This window comes from Gossypium raimondii, chromosome 6 (genome assembly GCF_025698545.1).
Source record: "Gossypium raimondii isolate GPD5lz chromosome 6, ASM2569854v1, whole genome shotgun sequence".
Classification (NCBI taxonomy): Eukaryota; Viridiplantae; Streptophyta; class Magnoliopsida; order Malvales; family Malvaceae; genus Gossypium; species Gossypium raimondii.
The window spans coordinates 4,521,455-4,545,264 of NC_068570.1; the positions used below are offsets into that span (position 1 = coordinate 4,521,455).

Consider the following 23,810-nt stretch of genomic DNA (forward strand, 5'->3'; position numbering starts at 1 on the left):
AGAAAATTACTTAAACACAAGACATAATTTAGCGATTTTCTAATAATTATATAAATAACCTTCCCACACTTAAGATGTGCATTGTCCTCAATGTACAAACAAATATAATCACAAGATAAACAAAATATCATAAGAGAGGAGAAAACTGAAATTGCCTTGAATATTGGATGAAATCCTAGAATAGTGAAAAGCGAATTGTAGTCAAATCTAAATGTAATACATGATTCCAAGCAAACTAATAAAAAATAAACACAAATAATAAAGAAGATTAATGGGTTATAACTCGATTAGACACAACCATAAAAGTATATTTCAAAAGATAATAATTAAAATAAGTTTAAGAAAATAAAAAAACAACTAAAACAAAATTAAAAAGAAAGATAAATAATAAAATGAAAACATAAATAATAATAAACTCAATGATACCAATAAACTTAAAGGTAATTGTAATAATAATAATAATAGTAAAAAATACTAAAAATAATAGAAATAGCAGAAAAGTTAAAATAAATTTAAAATCTGAGAATAAGAATAATAAATAAAATAAAATAAAAAAATTAGTAAAATAAAAAATAATAAATATAACAAATAATAAATAAATAAAATAAGCATAATGGGCGTGTGGCCAGCCTGTGTGGCTCACACGAGTGTGTGGCTAGCCCGTGTGGAAATGCCCAGGCCGTGTGGATCTTGGAAGCAGCTCTATTTGTTCAATTTTGGCTCATTTTGCGCTCCTTTCGCTCCCAAATGCTCTCCTAAGTATAGAAACATGAATTTAAAGGATTAGGAGCATCAAATTCACTAATTTACATAGTTAATCATCCAAAAACGCATTAAGAATGAGATTAAAATATGTTACTTTTAGAGCTTATCAATGGTTTGATTAACAAATCTTTTCGTAGCCAATAATTCCTTCTTAAGTTTTTCATTTTGCAGTGAAAGCCTGATCACCTCAACAGCTAAATTCTTAAACTTAAAAGCCACTACATTGTCAATTCGTTCGTATATGAAGCTTCTTCAGTCAATTTTTTATTTTGGAAGCATAACTCATTGTTCTCTTCTCAAAGTTGCACCTGTTCCATTTTTAGTTTTTCACTCTTGATCTCCTAAGATTGAATTTTTTCGTAGCTCATTAGCATGCTATTTAGATATTTCATGTGCAGAAGATGATAGTTTATCATCAGAGAGAGATGCCAACTGTTGCTCCAAGAGAATTACCTTTGCATGCAATTCCTCATCCTCAAAACACTTGTTTTGCAGTTGCTCTTGCAGGATACGACTGTCTGCCAATTTTATCTCAAGCTCAAAACTCTTTTCATGACATTGTATCATGAATTTCATAATTTTCTATTTCATTTTTAAAATGATGCATTAGAGATTGAAGCTTCCCCACTCTCAATTATGTGTTTTCAAATGCCCTCATTTGATTCCTTTTTTCTTGAACCCCTCTTTCTAAATTTTGAAGCTGAGATTTCGAGCTATTAGGATCATTTGCAAACTGGTCCAATAGGTATTTCAGGGTATTGGAGCTAAATGCAATCTCTACAACAAGCACCTTAACTTGCTCAGCAAGAAGGTCCGTCTGATCTGATGTCATTCCTTCCCGACACTTGGATGCCACTTGCTCCACCTTAAATGGATTCAATGTGAAACTCTTGTTCTGCATCTTAATCCTAAACAATTTATTGCCACTAGAGTCAAGGATTAGACATATTCCCTCTTCAAACATCACTTTGAATTTCTTCTCTACTAATTTCCCCACACTTAGCAAGTTTTGATCAATCTTAGGTACAAACAGAACATCTAAAATCAAATTAGTTCTAGCACAACTCTCTATTACTACTGTGCTTTTTCCCTTCACTTCTAGGTACTCTCCATTTCCTATCCTTACTCTTGACTTCAATAACCTGTCAATGTCTTTAAACAACTTCTCATCACAAGTCATGTAATTGGTGCAACCACTATCAACTAACCAACTGTCACATGGAGTGCCTGATGAGAAGTAAGAGACACCAAATAATTGGTTCTCTTTTTCTTTAATTACAGCATGTGTTTCACCATACTGCTGATTTCTTGATTCCTTACAGAACTTTTCAATGTGCCGTATCAAATTGCAACTTCTGCACTTCACATCTGGTTGTCTCCAACACCTGAAATGGGGATGATTCTGTTTTCCAGAATACTTACATGAAGAATACTTGTTAGAATTTCCAATACCATTACCTTTTTTAGTAGCTTTTGAACCACTATTGCCTCCACTCTTCTTCCCATTCCACTTCTTATCCTCTCCTACTTCACACTGCGACATCTTAGCTTTCAAAGCTTCTTTTATGCTTCCTTCTTGCCTCATTAACCTCCTCTGCTCTTGTGCTTGTAAAGCACTGATAAACTCCATTACTCTCAACTGAGTCAAGTCCTTGGTGTTCTTCCAAGAGGCAATTTTTGCTTCATACTTCTTAGGCGCAGAGACTAGAATTTTTTGCATCTATCTAGAATCAGAGAGATCAGTCCTAAGAACCCTTACCTTCTTAGCAATATCAACCAACTTGTTAGAGTATTCTTTAATTGACTCAGATTTCTTCATCTGTAGCCTCTCGAATTCTCTAATCAAGTTCAATTCCTTTATGCTCTTGATCCTTTCATCTTATTGATATTTAGCCTTGAGGCAGTCTCATATTTTCTTTCCTAATCCAAAAGTCATAATTCTATTGAATATGGCTAGTGAAACTGAAGCATAAAGGCAAGCCTTTGCCTTAGTTTTCCTAGTTGTTCTCTCATTGTACAGTTTGATCTAGTTCATAGTTGGATTGTTGGGAAGTGGAGTCACCTCATTGTCTTCCTCAACAACTTCTCAATAATCATAACCCTCCATGTATGCTTGCATTCTCACAGCCCATGCTTGATATTTCTCTCCATCAAACACAAGTGGGGCTAAGACAGACAAGTTACTTGGTCCCAATTTCAGTAACCTCAATTCCTCACAAATGTATCTCACAGTTTTTCTATCATAACTTCACATAGCTTTTCTCAAAGGTCCCTCAACAAAAAGAGCTCTGATATCATTGTTGGTTTAGTAGAGAACTAACTGAATAATATGAAATAAGAATGGAAAGGATTATTGAATTCATTAACCAAAAAGTCATGATATCCATGTCTCAACTATCAAAATCAACCAATTTTTCCTACTTCTACTAACAAGCTAACAACACCTAGCTTCCTACTCCTACGAACAAGATAATGACTCCTTACAAGTTAACAAATTTCACTAGGATTTAGTCATGATAAAAAACTCTGCGGCACTAACAAGAACCATCCAAATTATTTGGGTTGTATATTGAATTCTTGATAATACTCTAAAATGACATACTTTTATGTGTTAATTGCATATATATTTTGAGTATGATCCTACTAATTTGGACTTTTTATGGTTTTTTATCTTGTAAGGGAAGAAAGTTTGGGGGTAAAAGTGTGAATTTAAAGTCAAAATGGGTCAGCGTGCGAAATAAGAAAGAAGTGGTGCAGAAAATACAAAGTGCAAAAGACTTAGGGCAAAAATTCAAAGAAGAGATTTATGCACATAAGACTTTGTTTAAATTTGAATTTTAGGATTATTGTTAGGATTATTATGATATTATTTAGATTTAATTTCAGATTATATCTTTATTTATCTTTTAGAGTTTAAATAGGAATAAACTAGGTTTCCAATGTACTATAAATAGGGGATGGAGTGACATGAATAGACACTCATCTTTTCTGTAAAAAACTCCTTCCCCCAAGGCTCTAGCCTTTTTGTTCCTTTTATTTTATTTACCAATAAAAGTCCATTCCATTAAACTTGTGTTCTTTTTCACGAAAAACATGAGCCACTAAACTCATCTAGCCAAAGGTTATCAAGATTCCCCAAAAAAGGTTCATGAGGCTTAGAACCCGCACTTAGCCTTCTCAATGAGTATTCATGACTTCTCCGCATTACGAGACTGACGTTTTCGCCCATGTCCTTCCAAAGGTGATCTTTTCATCTTGTGATCTTGTCAGTTCGCTAAATTACTGCGTTAGTGGCTGTCGAGCCCTAGAGACGAAATGGCGTGGTATTCACCTTTGAGAAATGATGATCTAGTGTAAGACGGTCCCACAAAAGTGACGGTTGGCTAGAGTCAGGTTCTCTCTAAATCGTAAGCCTAAAATATAAGTGGAGCTGGTGGCCGTAGGCGTCCTCTTCCACTATAACTGGCTTATTCTGTCATGAGAAGGATCATCTAAAAGTCTAGGATTGAACTCAAGGAGGATCGAGATAACCGAAGGCTGGAACCCCTCAAATCGAAGAATCCCTTTCCTCAATTCTGTGTGTTTTTTACAATTTCAATTTCAATTTATACAATTTCAACTCGTCCATATTTTTTTTCTGTGATCTTTTTTTTTCCCAGGTACACCGTTTTTCTTGGGCACGACTGTGCCCTTGTCCTACTTTGCATGTAATCTCCACCTTCATTTGACAACTTTTTTTGGTAGAATGGTGGCTGCAAATTTTGGGTAGAAAGAAAACAGTTTCAGATGCTGGCAATCAAACCCAGACTTGTTTGATGTTATCTCTCAAAGGCCACTGTATGAACGAAATAAACGTTGATGGTATGTGGGAAAAAATAATAGCAAAATATGTTTGCACCAAACTTGATACCCAACAAAACAATTTACTTAGAAAAAGTACAATTGGTCGAAGGGAAAGAGTTCAAAGAATTTGCTCTTCAATCTTTCTTTTTAGTTGGAACAATACTAACGTGATAAAGAGCAAGGTAAATTTCCATAAGTATAAATATACGGGTTGAAAAATGGTTGGAGGGGGCACCAAAAGTTACATCGAATTATGTTCTCTTCTTGGCTTATGGAAATGACAAAGTTGGTTTTTTACGAGTTGTAAACTGGGATTCCCCTTCATGATGTAAAAGCTTCACTTTTGCAACAGTGACCCCTTTTTCCATATGCTATCCTTTGCATGAAAAAATAATAGTTATTCTCGTCCTCATAATCTCATAATCTAAAACATTGTGATGTTATTGCTTTACTATGGCGATTTGTGCGACTCTTTTACGCAATTTTGACCCCTAGGTGCAAGGTTGACCATACATAAACAATTAATAAGATAAGTTATAACATTTTTATCCCAACATTGAAACATTTGCTACTGTTATTTCTTCATTCTTTCCTTCTACCCTCTTTCAACTACCATATTAAGTCGGTTTAAGGGTGTAAAAAGCGCTAAATTTTCTCAAAAAAGGCAATTAAGCCCCTACATTTTTCTTTACACTCAATTGAATATTTGAACTTTCAAAATACATCAAAAATACCCTAAAACTAAAAAAATAATAATTAAGCCCCGCTTTTATTAAAATTAGAAAAAATTAAAATCAATAAAAGCTATAAATATTATTAAATTTTAATAAAAATCAAATATTAAAATTTTTGTACCAAAAGAAGCATTTTATGATTTTTCTATAACCCTTATTGAATTTTATAAAAATAGTAAAAATTATAAAATATATTGAAATATAAAAAATTATAAAATTTTATAAAGTCATAAGAAAATTATACAAAATGTAAAGAAATATAAATTTCAGTAAATTTTTTTATAAAATTATTGTACCAAAAGAAACATTTTATAATTTTTCTATAACTTTTATTTAATTTTAGTTTTTTTATCATTTTTCGTCACATGTCACGTTGTGTTGCGATACATAATGACTTTAATTGAAAAAACTGGGTTTGTAAATTTTTTATAATTTTATAAAATTTTACAATTTTATAAAAAATTCTAATTTTAATAATTATTAATTGTTTTATATTTTTATTAAAATTTAATATTTTTATAAAATTTAATATTTTTATTTTTATAAATAAGAGCAGGGGCTTAATTGCTTTTTTAAAAAATTTTGAGGGTCTTTTTTATACATTTTGAAAGTTCAAGTATTCAATTAAGTGAAAAAAACAGGGGCTTTATTGCTTTTTTTGAAGAAGTTTGAGGGCCTTTTTGATGCATTTGGAAAGTTCAAGTGCTCAATTGAATACAAAAAAAAGGGACTTAATTGCTTTTGTTGAAAAAATTTGAGGGCTTTGTACACCCTTAAGCCTATTAAATTCTATAAAATCCAATTATGCTAAACACTAAAAGTAAAACACATTTATTTATGTGATTGATTTTTAACATTATAAAAAATCTACAATATTTTGATTTGCACACCAACCCTTGTTCGCAAGGAATAAGCTAATCCTCATGGAATGAACCTTCTCTTGCAAACATATCAATTTCGGAAACCAATTATTATATCTATCTTCATCCAACTCCAAGGCACATGTCTCCATCTTTAACTCTTTCGAACCGTCGGTAACCAAAGTATCGGACTGGCGGCTCCCATTTTTGGCCCCCTGAATCAGGGTATCTCTACACGTTCTATGAGTCATCTAGTTCTTGCTTGACCCCAAACATGTCCTTGATTCCTAGTTTTACTCCTCCAACCTTGCAAAATTCACCCTCAGTCTTCTGTTTCGTCATCATCGACCCATTCATCTTCCTAATAGCAAATCTTAAACTGAAAAAGAAGCCTTCAATAGAAAGAACCTAAAACCTAAACATGATCACAAGTTACAACATAACTTGACGAAGGATTATATTATTGAAGGCTTCTTTTTCGGTTTCTACCAAACATTTTAAGGATTATATTATTTCAAACTTGTAATTGTTTATTTTAAGGATAATTTTGAATTTTTGTTGGATAATGCGATATCTTATAGGAGTGTGAGATTTTATAATTATCGGTTTCCTTCGATGGGTTTATATGATTATATTATTGCTTAATAACCATGATACCCTTTAAGATAGATGAATTAGTTTATTTTCCTCTTAGATTCATACCATGTTTTTGAAATATGGCTCAGAAAAACAATAGAAATATTGACTCGATGAACGACTTTTTATTCATAAATATTACAAAAGACTTTAACACCCAGAAACAAAGCAAAATAAAGACAAAATGATGAAAGCCGATCAAAGCCGACATACAAAAGACTTTAGAACCAGAAACAAAGACAAAATGGTCAGAAACCTCACCAAAGAAACACCCAACCAAACATAAACATTAATTAACCCCAAACAAAAGGAACAACTTGTTAGCCTTATTCCATTGCTAGAACTATTATAGCAGAACATCAATGTGCTCTTCGGGTCCATCTTCCAAATCACCCATCATGCTCCACAAGTTGTTATCTATTATGGGTTTAACCAGTTATGAGTTAACCTGTTTCAATCATTGGCAAACATGCATCACCAGTTAATATCAATCAATTACAGAATCAGTATCAAAGGGTGGCGATTGGATCTCTCTAGTGTAGAGAGTACAGTAATATAGAGAGGGTTAGGGTTAAAGGACTAACTGACGAAGTTTCTTCTTCAGGTTTTCATTCTCTAGACCAATTAGAAAGACTTCAAGTCGAAGCTCCTGAGATAAACAAAAAGGATTTTTAGTTAAAACGTTCTTTTCTTTTTTGGCCAACAAAATATTTGGATACAAATATATTACCTGCAACTTACTGTTGAGAGGTGTAACAAATGGCAAAAATAAGGAGCCAAAAGAAAAAGGAAACAAATATATAGTTAGAACTTGAAACTAAATTAAGATTTACAATCAGGATTAATATTTAATTACTCACTAGTGAACCGGATAATAATATGTTATCAAAAATTTTAAATTTATTTTTTGATGATGTGTTATCATTTAGTTCACTAGTAGTCGAAATCATCGATGTATCAAATATTAATCTTATAAAGGGTAAATAGTAGATTTGGTTGCGTTGCGAGATAAACCGAATCATCATATTGGCTAGTTCTTGAGTTAAAGCGACTTGAAATTCCAATTGCCTGATCTCCTGTTTCACGTAAATGGCACAATGCAAAACTATAGTTAAAATAATATCTATTTAAATTTTTTATAGGAAAGAGATGATTATTGAATTGATAGGCTTATTATTCAACAAATCATCCACCACCTCTTCTTCCTTTTTGTCTTCAGAATCTTGTTCTTCAAAATATCCATCACTTTCAAGTCCAATATCACTATCATCCTTGCTGTTCTCATCATAAAACCACCATAGCAAAAGGAAAAAAAAATCAAAGTAGAACTGAAAAGTGCTTCTTTAAAAATAAAAACAAAAATATATCTATAACTTCACCAGGCCTACAGCCAAGAGGTTACACAACGTTATATTAATGTTTTTAAAAGCATAAATACAATGTTATTATCTCCTTGCTTCTGTTTGTTGAATATATGAAGAAAAAAGGATATGTATATATATATAATATACCTATTGACGGGGAACCAGGGGTGTGGAGGGAGCACGTTAAGGTTAGCCCTAGGCATGTTGTTTGCTTTTGAGCGTTGCTGCTGCTCTTGAGGAGAATTCTCCTCCTTGCTATTGGCTAGTATCTCACTCATGGATGAAAAACAAGAGAAGAGAAAGAGGCTAAGGCTTGTGTGAGTAGTGGAGTGAAGCATATTGGGAGAAAAAGCCTTGCTTTTATAGAAGAAATGAAACATCGGGCCCTGTTAGGTGTTTGCTATGTATGGCAAGTTTCACATGTTACCTGCCTTTTTTTTTTAAAATTTTGCATGGGTCCACTCAATTTTTTTATTCTTTTTAAGTATTTGGATAACTGATAAGATTATATTATAGTATTAACAGACATTTGTTGTGTGTTTTAATAATATCGTCTCCATTGTTTGAATTTGAGTTTTCTTTTTAGAAGTACAATGTGTTTTATTATTGCATTTAACGTTTGTTGGTTATATAAGTAATGATTGTATTAATTTTATACGTATGAGTAACTTAGGTGAAACACATCACCTTAGATTTTCAAATAAGAAATCGATCTTCATTAAATCTTATGTCTGTTCTTAATTTTGCACGTATTTTGCAAAGAAAAATCTTATAATTTATTTAATTTATTGGCTTCAAAGATAAATTATTGTATTCATTCATTCATACGCAGTTCTTAATGTTACACATACTTGTGAAGATTGATCCTATAATTGAATTGATTTTTATTGTTAAAATACATACCATAGTCCTCATTTGTTCTTAAGCAGTTCTTAATATTACATGTGTTTTGCTAATATCGATATTATAATTTATTTAATTTATTGAGATTCAAATATAAATTATTGTCTTCATTTATTCATATGTAGTTCTCAATATTACACGTGTTTGTGAAGATCGATGATATAATTGATTTGATTTTTAGAGTTCAAATACAAACCATCATCTTCATTTATTCTTATGCGGTTCTTAATATTACACGTGTTTTACAAATGTCAATCTTATAATTTGTTTAATTTATAGAATTAAAATAGAAATTATTATGGTCATTCATTCATTGTTAGTTTTAAAAGGACACATGTTTGTGCAAACGAATTGCAAAATTTATATAATTTATAGGGTTAAAACACAAATTAATTATTTTTGCGGTTCGTAGAATTACTTGTAATTCATAAAAGGCCTAAGGCATAATTTAGTACTTAAGTTGGTACCGTGTTAATTTTAGTGTTTAATTCTGATTTTAAAGTTGATTTGATGAAAATTATTAATTTAGTTAATAATATTAGCAATTAATTTTCATCAAATTAATCCTAAAACCTAAATTAAACAACATATATCAAATTGTATTTGACAAATTAAACGCAAAATTAAACAAATCATAAGAAACTCAATCCTAGCAACAAAGATTTAAGATTAATACTTATCTTGGTTTAGTTTGTAACGTTTAATTGGCTATGTATGGAAATATTATTAGCTGAGTTGTCCAAAAATAACATATATGGTTATGAATCCAAAATCACATATTTAGTTATGAATATGTCCAAAACAAAAAAAAACACATATATAGTTAAGAAAATCAGGATCATTAATTTTAGACAACTCAATTAATACTGCTTAAATTTTTATTGTTTTGTGAAATTTTAATTTTAATTTTAATTAATGGGTAAAATTAGTTGGTATATTACTTTATACTAAATATTAATTTGTATTATCATGCGACACGCTAAATGAGTTGTATATATTACTTTTCTAACTTTTTTTATAATATTAATTTTTGTTTACAACTTTTAATGATTTTTGAAATAAATTGAAAAGGAAATGTAATTAAAAATATATTTAAAATATTTAACTAATTTAGAATAAGGTATATTAATCAAGATAAATCGATTTTTTTCGTTTTCACAATCATTCTCTCTTGTTTTTTATTAGTTATTTGGTAACTCTTTTTTTTAATTTGTAACGTTTAATTGGCTATGTATAGAAATATCATTAGCAAAGTTGTCCAAAATCACATATATGGTTATGAATCCAAAATCACATATTTGATTATGAATATGTCCAAAAACAAAAGAAGACATATATGGTTAAGAAAATCCGAGTCATTAATTTTAGACACCTTAATTAATACTGGTTCAAATTTTAATTTTTTGTGAAACATTAATTTTAATTTTAGTTAATGGGTAAAAATTAGTTTGCATATTACTATATACTATATATTACTTTTTATTCTCGTATGCGATGTCGAATCATGTGTATATTATTTTTATAAATTTTTATGATATTAGTTCTTTTTTATAACTTTTAATAAAATTTTCAAAAATCATTAATTTATTGAAAAGGAAATATAATTAAAATATTTAACTAATTTAGAATAATATATGTTAATGCTATTTAATTTTAAAATATTTAATATTAAAATAACACAAAATTCAAAATAAAGAAATAATTTATTTAAAATCAACATTATATTTATTGTATAAAAAATTAAGAAAAATGTTAACAAAATGCATGTAGTAACTTAAAATATTAAAAGACAATGAGTAAAAGAATAATGGGTAAATTTAACCAATAGTCACTCAACTTTGATGCAGCTGGCAAAACAGTTACTCTGGTTTCAATTTAGTCACCAATTTTCATAAAATAACAAAATAGTCCTTTTAACCATTTTCTGTTACAAATGTAACAAAAAGGTGACATGGCATTTAATGGACGGTTAGCTATAATTTAAACAGCCCCATAGCCCTAGGTGGGCAGTAGAAAAGAAAAAGAAGAACATAAGAAATGAACATACCTTAGCTACGACCGTTTTGTTCCTCCAAGGTGGAGCCACCACTCAGTTCGTTGCTATCCGTTGAATCTCTGTCCTTTTTTTTCTTCTCTTTTTCTTTTTTTTCCTCTTAACTCTAGTTGTCGTCGTTCATGGCCTTCTCTGGCCAACCGTCATTGCCAAATTGCTCCTCTTTGCCTTTTCTCAATCTTACTTCAGATTCCTTAATACACCTTCAAAATCCCAAGATTAAGACCTCAAAGCTTCGAACAAGGCTTCAACGAATCTCTGCTATCCACCGTCGGATAACTACCATATTCCGGCCATAACTTTTATTCGACTAACTATGACTTTTGACCACTCGGATCATCGAACTGGTGGCTCGAGTTCTCCAACTCATAAAACCTGTAACACCCTTTACCCGTATCCATTGTCGGATTTGGGTTACGAGGCATTACTGTACAGAACATAGCTCAAAACAGGCATTCATTACATTTCATGCTTCAAAATTAAACTACTTTACTTAAATATATATATATATATATATATATTATTCAAAATATACAATCATTACATACATGATATTCGAATACCTAATTTATAATCAAACATATTCCACTTTATAAACCAAGTGCACATATTACAACATTTATTTATAAGATATTATAATGTTCATTTGACATTCATTGACCCTTTTCCATGAACTTAATCGAATCAAAACATACCACTTCCATATGCTTTAAATCATTCCAAATTTCATTCACACAACTAATTAAATGTTTGATTTGCATATGTGAGTGATTATATAATTTGGTTTAGTAATGAAATGAATGAATGGAAGCATGTATTGATTGTAAAAAAAAAATAGCTAATTGTGTCGGGTTGGAATGATAAGTTTGCATGGATATTTGGTTTAAAAATGGTGAACAATTGTTTATGAAAATATTCGCTATGATTTTGAATTTAATTTGATAAGTACGAAATATGATATAGGACGTGTATAATCTTGAGTGTTCTTGGTTGATTTGAGGAATGGATTTGATGTATTTAGTATAAAAGTAGAATTGTTAACCGAATATAGAGATTTTGGATATTCTAGTATTTGAAATTTGACATGAATTATTACATAAGATTTAGGTAATGTTTTAATTCGGTCTAGGTGTTGAGTTTGGTAATCTATTAAAGGTAGGTTAAATATATGTTATATGAAAGATTTATTAAATGACCGATTATGAGATAAGTTAGCTTCAAGTACGCCACATGCATATATAACATGTCTATTACCTAGTTAATACGTATTTTAACTTAACTAACATCTATTAATTAATTTATTGCGAATACATAATCAAACATCACCTTATATGAATACATAATAGTATTTTCTGAATGAACTTAAGCCTTAATTAGTTTCAATAATTAACAATACATATCAAATTCATTCCACCTATATGCTATAACCGAATTTATATATATATCAAAACATTTACCACATTATTAACAAAACATAGCAAACATTTTTCACATGTAAATAAGCCATGATCGAATCATTAAAACCAACCACATCTATCATTTGATTAGTAGCATATAAAAAAAAACTAAGCTTAACAAAATAATAAGCCATTTTCGCATGGCTCATATTTACATACCCCAAAATTGAATATATTAACTAGACTATACATGACATAAGTTCGAATTCAAATTTAATAAAATACCGAAAACAGTCGATAGTGTAATAGACTTCTCTGGTGATCCCCGAGCTCGTAACCAACTCCCAAAATCTATAAAACGAAAAGCAAATACACACAGTAAGCTATCATAGCTTAGTAAGTCATAAGCAAATAAACATTTAATCATTTACATAATTTAAGCTAGTTAAGTAGTAATAAGCCATTATAATTTCATACACAATTTAACATATCATCTTATATATCAAAGCATATATAACTTGTAATAACTTTCCTTTGGCCGAATACTCAATTGAACCTTAGTATATTTAACCTTTACTTTCAATAATACAACTACATCATTAGGCCGAATATACCTACTCTCACACACACATATATATATACACATAGTTCACATTAACATATAGCATCATATCATCAATTTAAACATTCAACTTACCTTATTTTCATAATTTAGTATGAATACATACCTAAGCCTTTCTAACTCGATTTTACGCTCAATCTTAACTATATCATTGCCCGTTAAACCATTTAGAATTAAAAAGGATACTTGGATAGTCGAACATATCGTACAATGCCAACGTCTCAGACATGGTCTTACATTTAGTCACATAACGATGCCACTGTCCCAAACAGGGTGTTACACGTAAACACAAGTCGATGCCAACGTCTCAGACATTGTCTTACACGATAACACATAACGGAATCCTATGTCATGACATATGTATCCTAGCTATTCCTAAGGTTCGTACGAGACTTTCGAACATCGTAACTCGATCGAATCAATCTCGTAAACATAGCTCCCAAGCTTATAAACATTTGGCCAACACTTATATATATTCATAAAATTCAAATCAGCATATAAAATTCATATATATATATATATATATTCAAAATTAATAGCATTTATTTGCTTATAAACTTACCTCAGATGTCAACGGACGGAATAAACGACTATTCAATTATTTTTGTTTTCCCCCGATCCAAATCTGTTTTCTTTGGTTCTTGATCTAAACATATTCAAATTAAACTTATTTAAACACCATTTTATTCAATTTAGTCTGAAAACACATAAATGGGCAAATTACCATTTTGCCCCTGACATTTTACACTTTTTACAATTTAGTCCCTATTGCATAAAACACAAAATATGCAAAATTTCAAGGTCCCATGCTTGGGCTGAATTTTACCCATGATTATAAAAGTCCATATATTTCATTTATTTCACATTTTAGTCCCTCAATTTATTATTTTTACCATTTAGCCCTAATTACTCAAAATCATCAAAATTTCCAATACAAAACATATTAATCCAAAACATATCTTTCATAATCTATCATCTAACATCACAAAGCTCATAAATTCATCAATTTTTAACTCAAAATATTCATCAAAATCAAAAATTAAAGCATGAGCTAGCTAATATTCGAAGCAACGATCTCAAAAACATAAAAATTATCAAAAACCGAGCTAGTTACATACCTTAATCAAACTTAGCTATGGCCGAATGTGGCTTTCTTTTTCTTTTTCTTTTCTTTAGCTAGTTTCGGCTATCCCAAAGATGAACATACATGTATTTTATGTTTAATGTTTTATTATATTATCATAATTAATATAATTACTAAATTAACCTTTTTATTTCCATTTAAAATCCACTAACCATTGGTTTTATGTCCATCCAATATTTCAATGGTATAATATCAACATAAATACCTCCCACTAAAAGAACAAATCAATTTAGCATTTTAACAAATAGTTAGTAACTTTTACTTTTTACACGATTAAGTCCTTTTATTAAATCGGACACTCAAACGGTAAAAATTAAATCACAAAAATTTCACAGATATCAATTCACACGATATAAATACAGATAATAATATTTAATAAATTTTTTTGGATAATAATATTTAATAAATTTTTTTGACTAGGATTTGTGGTCCCGAAACCACTGTTCTGATTAGGGTTGAAACCGGACTGTTACAAAACCCAAAATGGATGTGGGTTTCTTCTTTTTTGATTATCTTCTTTTTTTTTTAGTTTTTTTTAGTTCTCTCTTTTGATGCAGGACAATTTAGGATTCTTGTTCTTTTTTTGTTGGTTTGATTTTGGATGCTTGCTATTTGCTGTTTTTGTTTTTTTTTGTTGTCAATTTTGATTTGAAGCTTCATAGCATCGCCAAAGCAGAAGCTCTGACCAAATTGGTGTTGATAAACGGGCTATGATTGGATCTCCCTTGACATTAGCCCAAGCAACTGTTTCAATGCTAGCCTCAACGTTTTCACCATCGATTTTCAATTTTCACTACCAAAGAAAGAATTTTTCCAGGTTCTGTTAGGGATTGTGTTTTGCTTGCTTTGTCACTAACAAAAGAAAATTTCCCAATTTTTTTCCCATTTTGGGTCTTGATTTTGGGTAAATTTTGGGTAAACTCCACGTCAATCTGCCACGTTAGTTAATTGGGTTAATTGGGTTTCCAACGTGGCAAGTTAACTAGTCATATTAGCTAGTTAATTGACCATGTCAGCTGTTCCGTTAAGCCTGTGACTAATTTGTCACTTTTCACGTTAGCGACTATTTTGTTATTTTTTGAAAGTTAAGTGACTGAATTGAAACCAGAATGATTGTTTTGCTAGCTGCATCAAAGTGGAATGATTGTTGGTGTAATTTACCCAGGAATAATTTATCCAAATTGTAAATAAGTACTTCAAATAGAGAGTGTCAAGTGTTAAAAAAATTGTAATGTGAACATGATTATTTATTCCCTTTTCTTTATCCTCTTGGCTATAGTGTGTATATATATGAGATATAATTTAGGTAAAACTTAATTATTTTTTCTTTAAGAAATAAAAGGTGTGTTTTAGCAATACAATATTGGAACAACAATAATAATCTAAAAATTAATAAATCCTAAAATAAAATATATGGGCCTTTACTTGCCCTTAAGATAAATCTAGTCCTAATTAATTCTTTAAAGAAATATTGTTGCAAATAAAATAATTATTAATAGAATCCAAAAATCTAGGCACTATAATTCTCATGCAAAATCTTTTATTGTAGCCTACAATTCAAACTTGTTTTCTGCACACTGGACAATATTGTACTTACAAAAAGAAATTATCAAGAAAGAGCCAAAACTAGCACAACTCATGTCCAACATTAATTAACATAAATAGTAAAAAATATCAATTAAGCACATTATCAATTACTTGTCATCTAGTGTATGCATCAAATCTTAAGCCTTAAATGAGTTAGGAGCATTTGAAGGGACTACAGGTGTAGACAAGTTCAGTAGACTCATAAACTTTTGTGCAATGTCAAGGTCGAAATTTATCATATCTAGCATAAGTGGTTGTGTCAGAGAAGGAGTTGCATTTAAAGAACCGACAAGTTCTCCATTGGTTGGGCAAGTTTGGCCGCTTTGAGAGATTGGACAACTTGGGAAGTTTGATAACTTTGGGAGATTGAGAAAGCTTAAGCAGCTTCCACATGTTTTCGCAGATTCTTTTCGTTTGTCGAGTTTGGTAGCATGTTAAATCAAAACAAGCTCACATATTTCTCTTTCTACAAATTGGTTCTACCCATCTAGTTGGAAATTGAGGATGCTATCTTGGCTGATTGAATGTAGGTCTTAAACCATTAGTACTAAGGCATGAACGGCGACAAATTATCGTCCACAAGTAATGTACCTTGGTTGATATATGCTAAAGGCATGTAGCCCAATGCAGGATAATTTGGTTATAAATAATCACCTAATTGTGCTTGATCTTGGAACACAAATCAAAATTTTAAATAGTATCAAGATTAATTTAATTCGATGGAATGTGTCTGACCATACTGGACTTTCATAAAACTTTGTCTTTATGATGCTTCTTGACAATGGAGAAGCATATAAGATGTAGGCACATTCTAAAGACATGGTCGTGCACATTTGTTCCATCGATTGTATAGATGTAATCACATTATCTAGAAGCAACATGCACACTAAATGCAAAAAAAATAAATTAATACTGTAATACCCAATTATTGCCCGGGGCCCAAAATCCTTTACACGGCCCAATTAGCCTAAAGCTTCAGAGATCCAAATTTAAAATTAGAAGTCCACTACTAAACCCAATTAACCCAAGCCCAAATTGTAACCCAATTACATTAGCCTAAAGCCCAATTACATCAAACCCACTAGCCTAAATTACCAAAAAAAAAAAAAACAGTAGCAGTTTCAACGGTGCCGTAATCATCGGGTTCTCACAGCGCGTGTGTGCCAGCGGTTGTCACTTTCTTCGCACGTCCTGCACGTCTCCTTCAGTGTCCCGGAAACAGATCAAAAACGGCAACAAAAGGAGAAAAAAAGGAGAAATGGCGGTGACGAAAATTAAGAGAAAAGAGAAAAATAGAGAAGAGGGGGTTGACATTTTTGTATCAGAAAATTATTGAGAGAGTGGATAAAAATAAGAAATTGGAGCAAAATATGGGATTGAAAGATTAATGAAATACAAGTAAAGAATCAGAGGAAGAATTTTGGAAAGGTGATCGGTTTTGTTCTTTTTTTTCCTGTTCTTTTTATTGTTTTTTGATTTTATTTTGGGGTTTTTCCTTTAATTTTTTAAAACAAAAATAAAAGAAAGAGGAGAAATCCTTACCAAACGAAGTGCGCCGTCGACATCTTTGCTTCTCTTCATCTAAATCGAAGTTGGAAGGGGGGGAGTTTGGCTTGCAAAGCAGAGGAGAGGATGGAGCAGTTCTTGAGGCTGCTGTTACAGCAAAAGGGAATAAGGTTTTAACTAGAGTTTGAAATGGGTTATTTGTGTTTTTAATCCTTCCATTTTATCCTATTATTTCAAAACCATTTCTTTTTGTTTTCAAATTTATCCATGAAATATCGAATCTGTTTTATTTTAGTGCAGTGTTGTGCAGTGTTTTCGGGTAATTTGCTCCTTCGGCCCTCTCCCTGTTGCGCGTGTTTTAAACTACTCCCTTTCTTGCTTTTATTTTCAAATTTAGCTTTCAAATCCTGTTTGTTTTTTAATTTAATCCTTAATTTGCTATTTTTTTATATTTATTAAGTTATTAATACTATTTATTTATATTATTATTACTGTATCGTTATTAGTTTATTATTATTATCATATTATATAGTACTATTATTATATTTATTTATATGCGCATATGCCTCTTAATATACATATACATATTTTTTAAAACGTTTTAAATATATACTATATACATATCATATATTTTATTTTTATTTTATTTTTCTTAACTTTATATTCATATGTATGCGTATATACTTTTATAATATATATATGTTTTCTATATTTTATGATCCAAATATTTTATATATATACGTATACATAGATATATATTATTCTATATCTTTATAAATATATTTTTTAAATTTGTTTTATATATACATGTCCATATTTTTGATAATTACTAATATATTATGTTTATACATTATTATGTTTATTTTTTTAAAAATGCACGTACATTGTATTATTGATTCATTTTCGTGATTTTCGTATATATGCACGAGCATTTTATCATGTTTTTAAAGAAAATATATATATTGGTTCTATCAAAGTATTAAAATCGATTTCTTTAAAAAATTTTAAATATTTGGCAATCATGATTCTCGAGAAGGATCGTGTCCTAACTTACTGGATTGTGATCATTTTTTCGATGAATTTAGCAAGCTAAGTATTTATTTCACAATAAATTTGCAATTTTCAAATAAAAGCTTATTCTCGGGAATTCAAAATGTCGGGTCCTAACTTACTGGTCGTGACATTTCGTTATCTCGAAATAAGAATTTCTAAAACAAAAAGCAATACTTGATATTTTGAAGATATAAAATATTGTGCCCTAACTTACTAGGTGTGATGTTTTATTTCTTTGAAATGAGAATGTTTTATCATTTTAATCCATTCACGGGTTAAACATTTCTATTTAAAATCTTTTCAAATTTTCGACATCTAGACATAAAATAATCAAATTTGGTACCGATTTTTGGGCGTTACGAGGGTGCTAACCCTTCCTCGTGCGTAACTGACTCCCGAACCTGTTTTCTCAAATTTTGCAGACCAGAATTGTTTTCTTGGTGAGCCGATCACACCTTAATAAAGGATCGATGGCGACTCCAATTTTTGTTTTTAAAGTCGATAACTTATTTTTGTTTTCAAAAAAAGTGGTTTCGACAAATACATTTAAATTCGTTCCTATAATTTTTGTATTAATTAAATACAAATAATCAAGCAATTTATCTTTTCATATGCGTGCAGATTGATGCATCGTTCTAATATGTTGTATGGTTTGAATTATCGGTCTACATGTGAATATATTAAATGTAACATACAATTATAAAATATTTACAATGTGATGCCTCTTATAATATATGCTTATATTTTTACTTTTAATAAGAGAAAAAGTGTGTGAAAGAATTGAGAACGATATTTAGAAGAAAATTAAGCAGTGCTAGAAATGGTGCTAAAAGTAGTGCTAACTGTTTCAGGAATTGTTAAAGAATAAAGATGAACACAACGATATGTTTATGCAGTTTGATTTCCTTATGTCTACAGGGTCTTGTCTAAAGAGATAGTCCATTATCTTAACGAATTGTACACTAAGTAATTACAAGTTCTAACACTCACCAAATTAACAACATCACTTTTGCATTTAAAATCTAAGTCTCTCTCCTTTAAGTTTTCTCCCTGAAAACTTATGCTAAAAACCTAGTAACTCACTTATTTTCACACTTAATGCACTCTTAATTACAAGTTCTTTACTGAACGAATAAGTGCTAAATCTCTCGGTATAGAACCTATACAAATCTAAAGTATTTAAATTACTTTTGATTTGTCACTGTTGGAATATGCCCAAAGACCAATCATAAGATGATTTAATCACATACTTGTTCACTTAGTTTATTTATAAAAGGCATTGTCATTATTATTTCAATTTCTATTTTTTATTAAATAAATTGTTTAATAATTAAGTCATAAGTATTATTGTGGGCTTGGATAAAATAATGCATTGAGACCGATATGTAGTTGATTAATTACAAAGTATTGTCATTGACATAGGGATTATTATGTAATAGTCACAACATTTCTTATAGTTATAACTATATGTATGATCCTTAAACTTGAGATTGTCAATATTCTAATATCGTGAGTCATATGCTTTGACACAATCAAACATCTTCCATAAAAGGTTGTACTATAAAGACTAATGTTGTGTGTGTCACAATATATATAGTAGGATGTGAGTGATTAAGATAGGATTTGTCTCTCCTACATAATGGGAGAAATATCTCTAACCTCTTGATCTAGTGAGGCTAGAAATGCTTGATCATGCTCAAATTAGTTGATATGAGATATTACACTATTTGTTTATCTTAATCTACTTGAGGATCAAGAAACAAGATATTGGACTATACAAGTGTGACTATTCCATGACTTGTGTTTATCTAGATATAAATGGCAAAGAGATATAATACATAATAATGTTATCTTAGAAGACCCTGTCGAACCACGACTTCCTATAACTTGGGTAGTAGTTATGCATTGCTAAATGTCATTATATGTTTGTAACATTAGAATTATTTTAATGTTTCTGCCAATGTTCTAAGATTCCATAGGATCACACCCTTTTGTTGGGACTAGAGGTGTTCATGGGCCGGGCCGGGCCCAACCAAAATCTTAGGCCCCTTTGCTAGGCCGTCCCTGCCTGAAAAATGGGCCTAAACTTTTGCCCAAGCCCAGACCGGATAAAAATGCTAAAACCCGGGCCTAGTCCGGCCCACCCTTATTAAATTTTTTATATTATTTTTAAATATATAAAATACATCAAAAATAATAAAAATATATTTAAACAAACATTTCCGTCCAAATTGAAAATAAATTTTAAAAAATATGTATACTTAAATAACTTTTAGTTAGATGCAACCTAACAAGAAAGTAATAACATAATTAACAATAAAACAAGTGTTATACAATATCCAAACAATAACGACAAAATAGTAGCAAATAGTAAAATGGTAGCAAAATAGGGAGAAAATAGCAAATAAAATAGCAAAAAAGTAGCAGACTTTTTTATCTTTTTGTGAATTCGGGCCAGGCATGTCTCACATAAGGCCCAGCCTATTTTTTAAACGGGCATTATTTTTTTGCCGAAACCTATTTTTTAGGCCTATATTTTTACTCAAACCCTCCCACTTTTCAGACGGGCCTCCGGGTCGGGCCGGGTGGCTCAACCCATGAATAGGGTCTAGTGGGACGGTCAAAATGCAAATTAAAGTTAGGATTATGTTTAACATGTCACAAAAGGTAAATTGATTATAGAAAAGTTATAATAAATAATTTTATTTGACAATACTAAAATTAAACATGATATGTGTACATATTTGTTGCACATATGCAAAGGGTTCGATTAACATAATTTCACACAATGCGATAAATTTATTTTATTGAATTTTATTAAAAAATATATTTAATAAAATTTGATAAATAAATATTAATTTTATTTTGAAATGGAAAGGAGTATATCACATTTTCGCCATAAATTGTAATATTTCTCTAAGGTTTAAATTTCCATTCGAAACAGTTTTGAATAAATGGAAGGATTAATCCCAATTTTAGGGTTACCAAAATTAAAACTAGCAACAAAATTGGTTCTCTCCAAAAAAGTTTTATAAAATTTTACTGATAAAAATCTTTCAAGTGGATCACGTAGAGGCCAAGATTTTACGTTGCGGCTGGGATTTCGACATAAAAAAAGGTCCAATTATTTCGGTAGTAGTAGCTTTAAACGCCACACATATCGCTTTTGTACAGGCATGCCAAAATAGTTGACTTTTAACTATAAGTTCTAACAATTGGAGATATGCAATGAACTTTGTTTCTAGACTTTCCTAGAGTTAGAAGATGTAAGTTGTAACATGCAATCCCATTTTGTAAAGAGTTTGTCCAATTGATTTTCTAACCATATTACTCATTTGGTTCCTATCGTATCCTTATTTTTTAGGAATGCACCCAACGATTTAAGGAGTAATTTTGGAAAACGATTTAACTAGGTTTTGTTATTGGTAAACCAAAAGTAAAATAAAACCTAATACCAATTGCGTATATTTTTTAAATATTTATTCAAACAAATTATTAAAACCAATACATAATAATATCAATACCAATTGAGCTAAGACTCATTCAACACAATTTGAAATTTTTATTTTATGGTAGAATTAAAGGTAGTTAAATGAAATAAAATTATATTTTTTTCAAAATAACCTCTTTAAATTAAATTTTGGATATAGAATTTGATTTGCACCCTTTTAAACTTTTTAAAATTTTAAAACTTTAGATAGAAATAAAAAATGGCCTTGCCTCGTCTCTTTTCGTTTTCATTTCTACTAATGACTAATTTATCATTGAAGTTGGAAATTACTTTTGAAAAAATTGAAATGCTTTCAAAAAATAAAATATTTATTTTAAGCACGATGTTGTGAAGTTAAAACATACATTTAAATGATATTCAAATTCATTAACAGTATAATATATATGTGTGTAATATGTAAAGTTAAATGATAATAAAATAAGAGAATGATGCATTTAAACCGATATAAAATTAAAGTAAGTTTACAAATGTTCATATCTATTTGTACGATTAATATAATTATACTTGTAATCCGATACTAAAAATTATTATAAAAATTGTATTTATTAATTTTCATAACGATGTAACTAGATCTCTAATCTAATAAGATAATCTATTAAGTACAAAGGAAAGCACGTTGTTATGTTTATGCTGAACGGTGGCGTTTAACACCAGACCAGGGTAAATTAAACGAATTTTTTGGGTTCCGTTTGGGGAAAGAGAAAGGAAAAAGGAAAATGGGAGCGGAAGAAGACCAGAGAAAGCAAGAGAACGAACAACCAACCAATAATCCAATTACTGAATCCCAATTCCTCGCTTGGAAGCGCCAAAAGGTATCTCCTTCTTTTCCCTCTCTGTCTCTATTTTTCCTGTATTTAATCTTTAATTTTTCTTTCTAATGATTTAATGCCAATTAGGGTTTTACGTATTTTCCACTTTCTTATTATGTGTTGAATTTAATTTCCAGTTTATGCCCCAAAACTAATGGAACTAAGCATTGGATAATTTCGATTTAATATTATATTAAAATTTTTGGGGCAGCAGAGTCCTAAAAAGAAACTAAATTGTCCAGTTTTCTTAATTTTTGTTCAATTACTTCACTTTTCATATCGTTTGTTCGAACTCAGTTTAGGTTTTTTTTTCATGTTACAATTCATGTCATTTTGCAGGATGCAGATACATCAGCTAAGAAAGCTGAGGCAGCTAGAAAGCGTGCTGAAGATATAGCAGCCGGAACCGTGCAAATGAATGGACGGGAGCTTTTCTTACATGAACCTTGGGTGTTTGATAACTCCCAATATTAAGTTAGTTTCAAGGAATGACCATGAAACATTGATTTCAGTAGGTGATACTGCATAGATGCTCTGCCTCTCGAGTTCCCGGTCTTAAATGTCTGTTTCTTCAAGAGAAAGTAAAATAAGTCCTATTGGAAAAACAGGTACTTTCTAGGTTTCCGGTTACAGTGTCGACAATGTATTAAATCATTTTACTCTTTCCCCTTTGTTGATGCTTAGACTACCTGGATCAATTTATTATTGCCATATTGTTCGATGAACTCTTTTTTGTTACTGTTTTATGGATTTAGCATTTGATTGCCATGTTCATGTATATTGTGGTTTTTTTATATTGTATTTAGGGTTGTCATGACTAGCTTTTATACTAAATAAAATAATAATAAAAGAATAATCTTGATGCATACAAAGGAATTTCTTATGAAACTTTCCTCTGGATTCAATTCTAATTCTGCGTGCAATCGATATAGTTTTCTTAGTCCATACTTGAAAACAGATCTCATTTCAAATTCTTGTTCAGCTAAAGTATGAAGTTGTCCATGCAAACGCAGAAATAGGCAG

The 23,810-nt window shown here is 30.3% G+C and overlaps 3 protein-coding genes and 1 long non-coding RNA gene across 4 annotated transcripts; 1 reads left to right on the forward strand and 3 right to left on the reverse strand.

Moving 5' to 3' along the window:
* Window positions 1–1,399: 1,399 nt before the first annotated feature.
* Window positions 1,400–2,485, reverse strand: LOC105771679 (uncharacterized). Its single transcript, XM_012593088.1, has one exon. It carries the CDS (start codon window positions 2,483–2,485, stop codon window positions 1,400–1,402), a length of 1,086 nt encoding a protein of 361 aa, XP_012448542.1.
* Window positions 2,486–7,575: 5,090 nt separating this feature from the next.
* On the reverse strand, window positions 7,576–8,518 carry LOC105774228 (uncharacterized). Its single transcript, XM_052632124.1, has 3 exons — window positions 8,350–8,518; window positions 8,035–8,113; window positions 7,576–7,914 (listed from the first exon to the last, which is right to left on the reverse strand). Exons 1-3 carry the CDS (start codon window positions 8,478–8,480, stop codon window positions 7,687–7,689), a joined length of 438 nt encoding a protein of 145 aa, XP_052488084.1. The 5' UTR covers window positions 8,481–8,518; the 3' UTR covers window positions 7,576–7,686.
* An 8,281-nt stretch (window positions 8,519–16,799) lies between these two features.
* LOC105774231 (uncharacterized) lies at window positions 16,800–17,644 on the reverse strand. Its single transcript, XR_001127300.2, has 2 exons — window positions 17,451–17,644; window positions 16,800–17,110 (listed from the first exon to the last, which is right to left on the reverse strand). It is a non-coding gene; the product is annotated as an uncharacterized LOC105774231 (long non-coding RNA).
* A 4,974-nt stretch (window positions 17,645–22,618) lies between these two features.
* On the forward strand, window positions 22,619–23,565 carry LOC105774230 (uncharacterized). The gene is made up of 2 exons (XM_012596632.2): window positions 22,619–22,790; window positions 23,127–23,565. Exons 1-2 carry the CDS (start codon window positions 22,695–22,697, stop codon window positions 23,259–23,261), a joined length of 231 nt encoding a protein of 76 aa, XP_012452086.1. The 5' UTR covers window positions 22,619–22,694; the 3' UTR covers window positions 23,262–23,565.
* The last annotated feature ends 245 nt before the right edge of the window (window positions 23,566–23,810 follow it).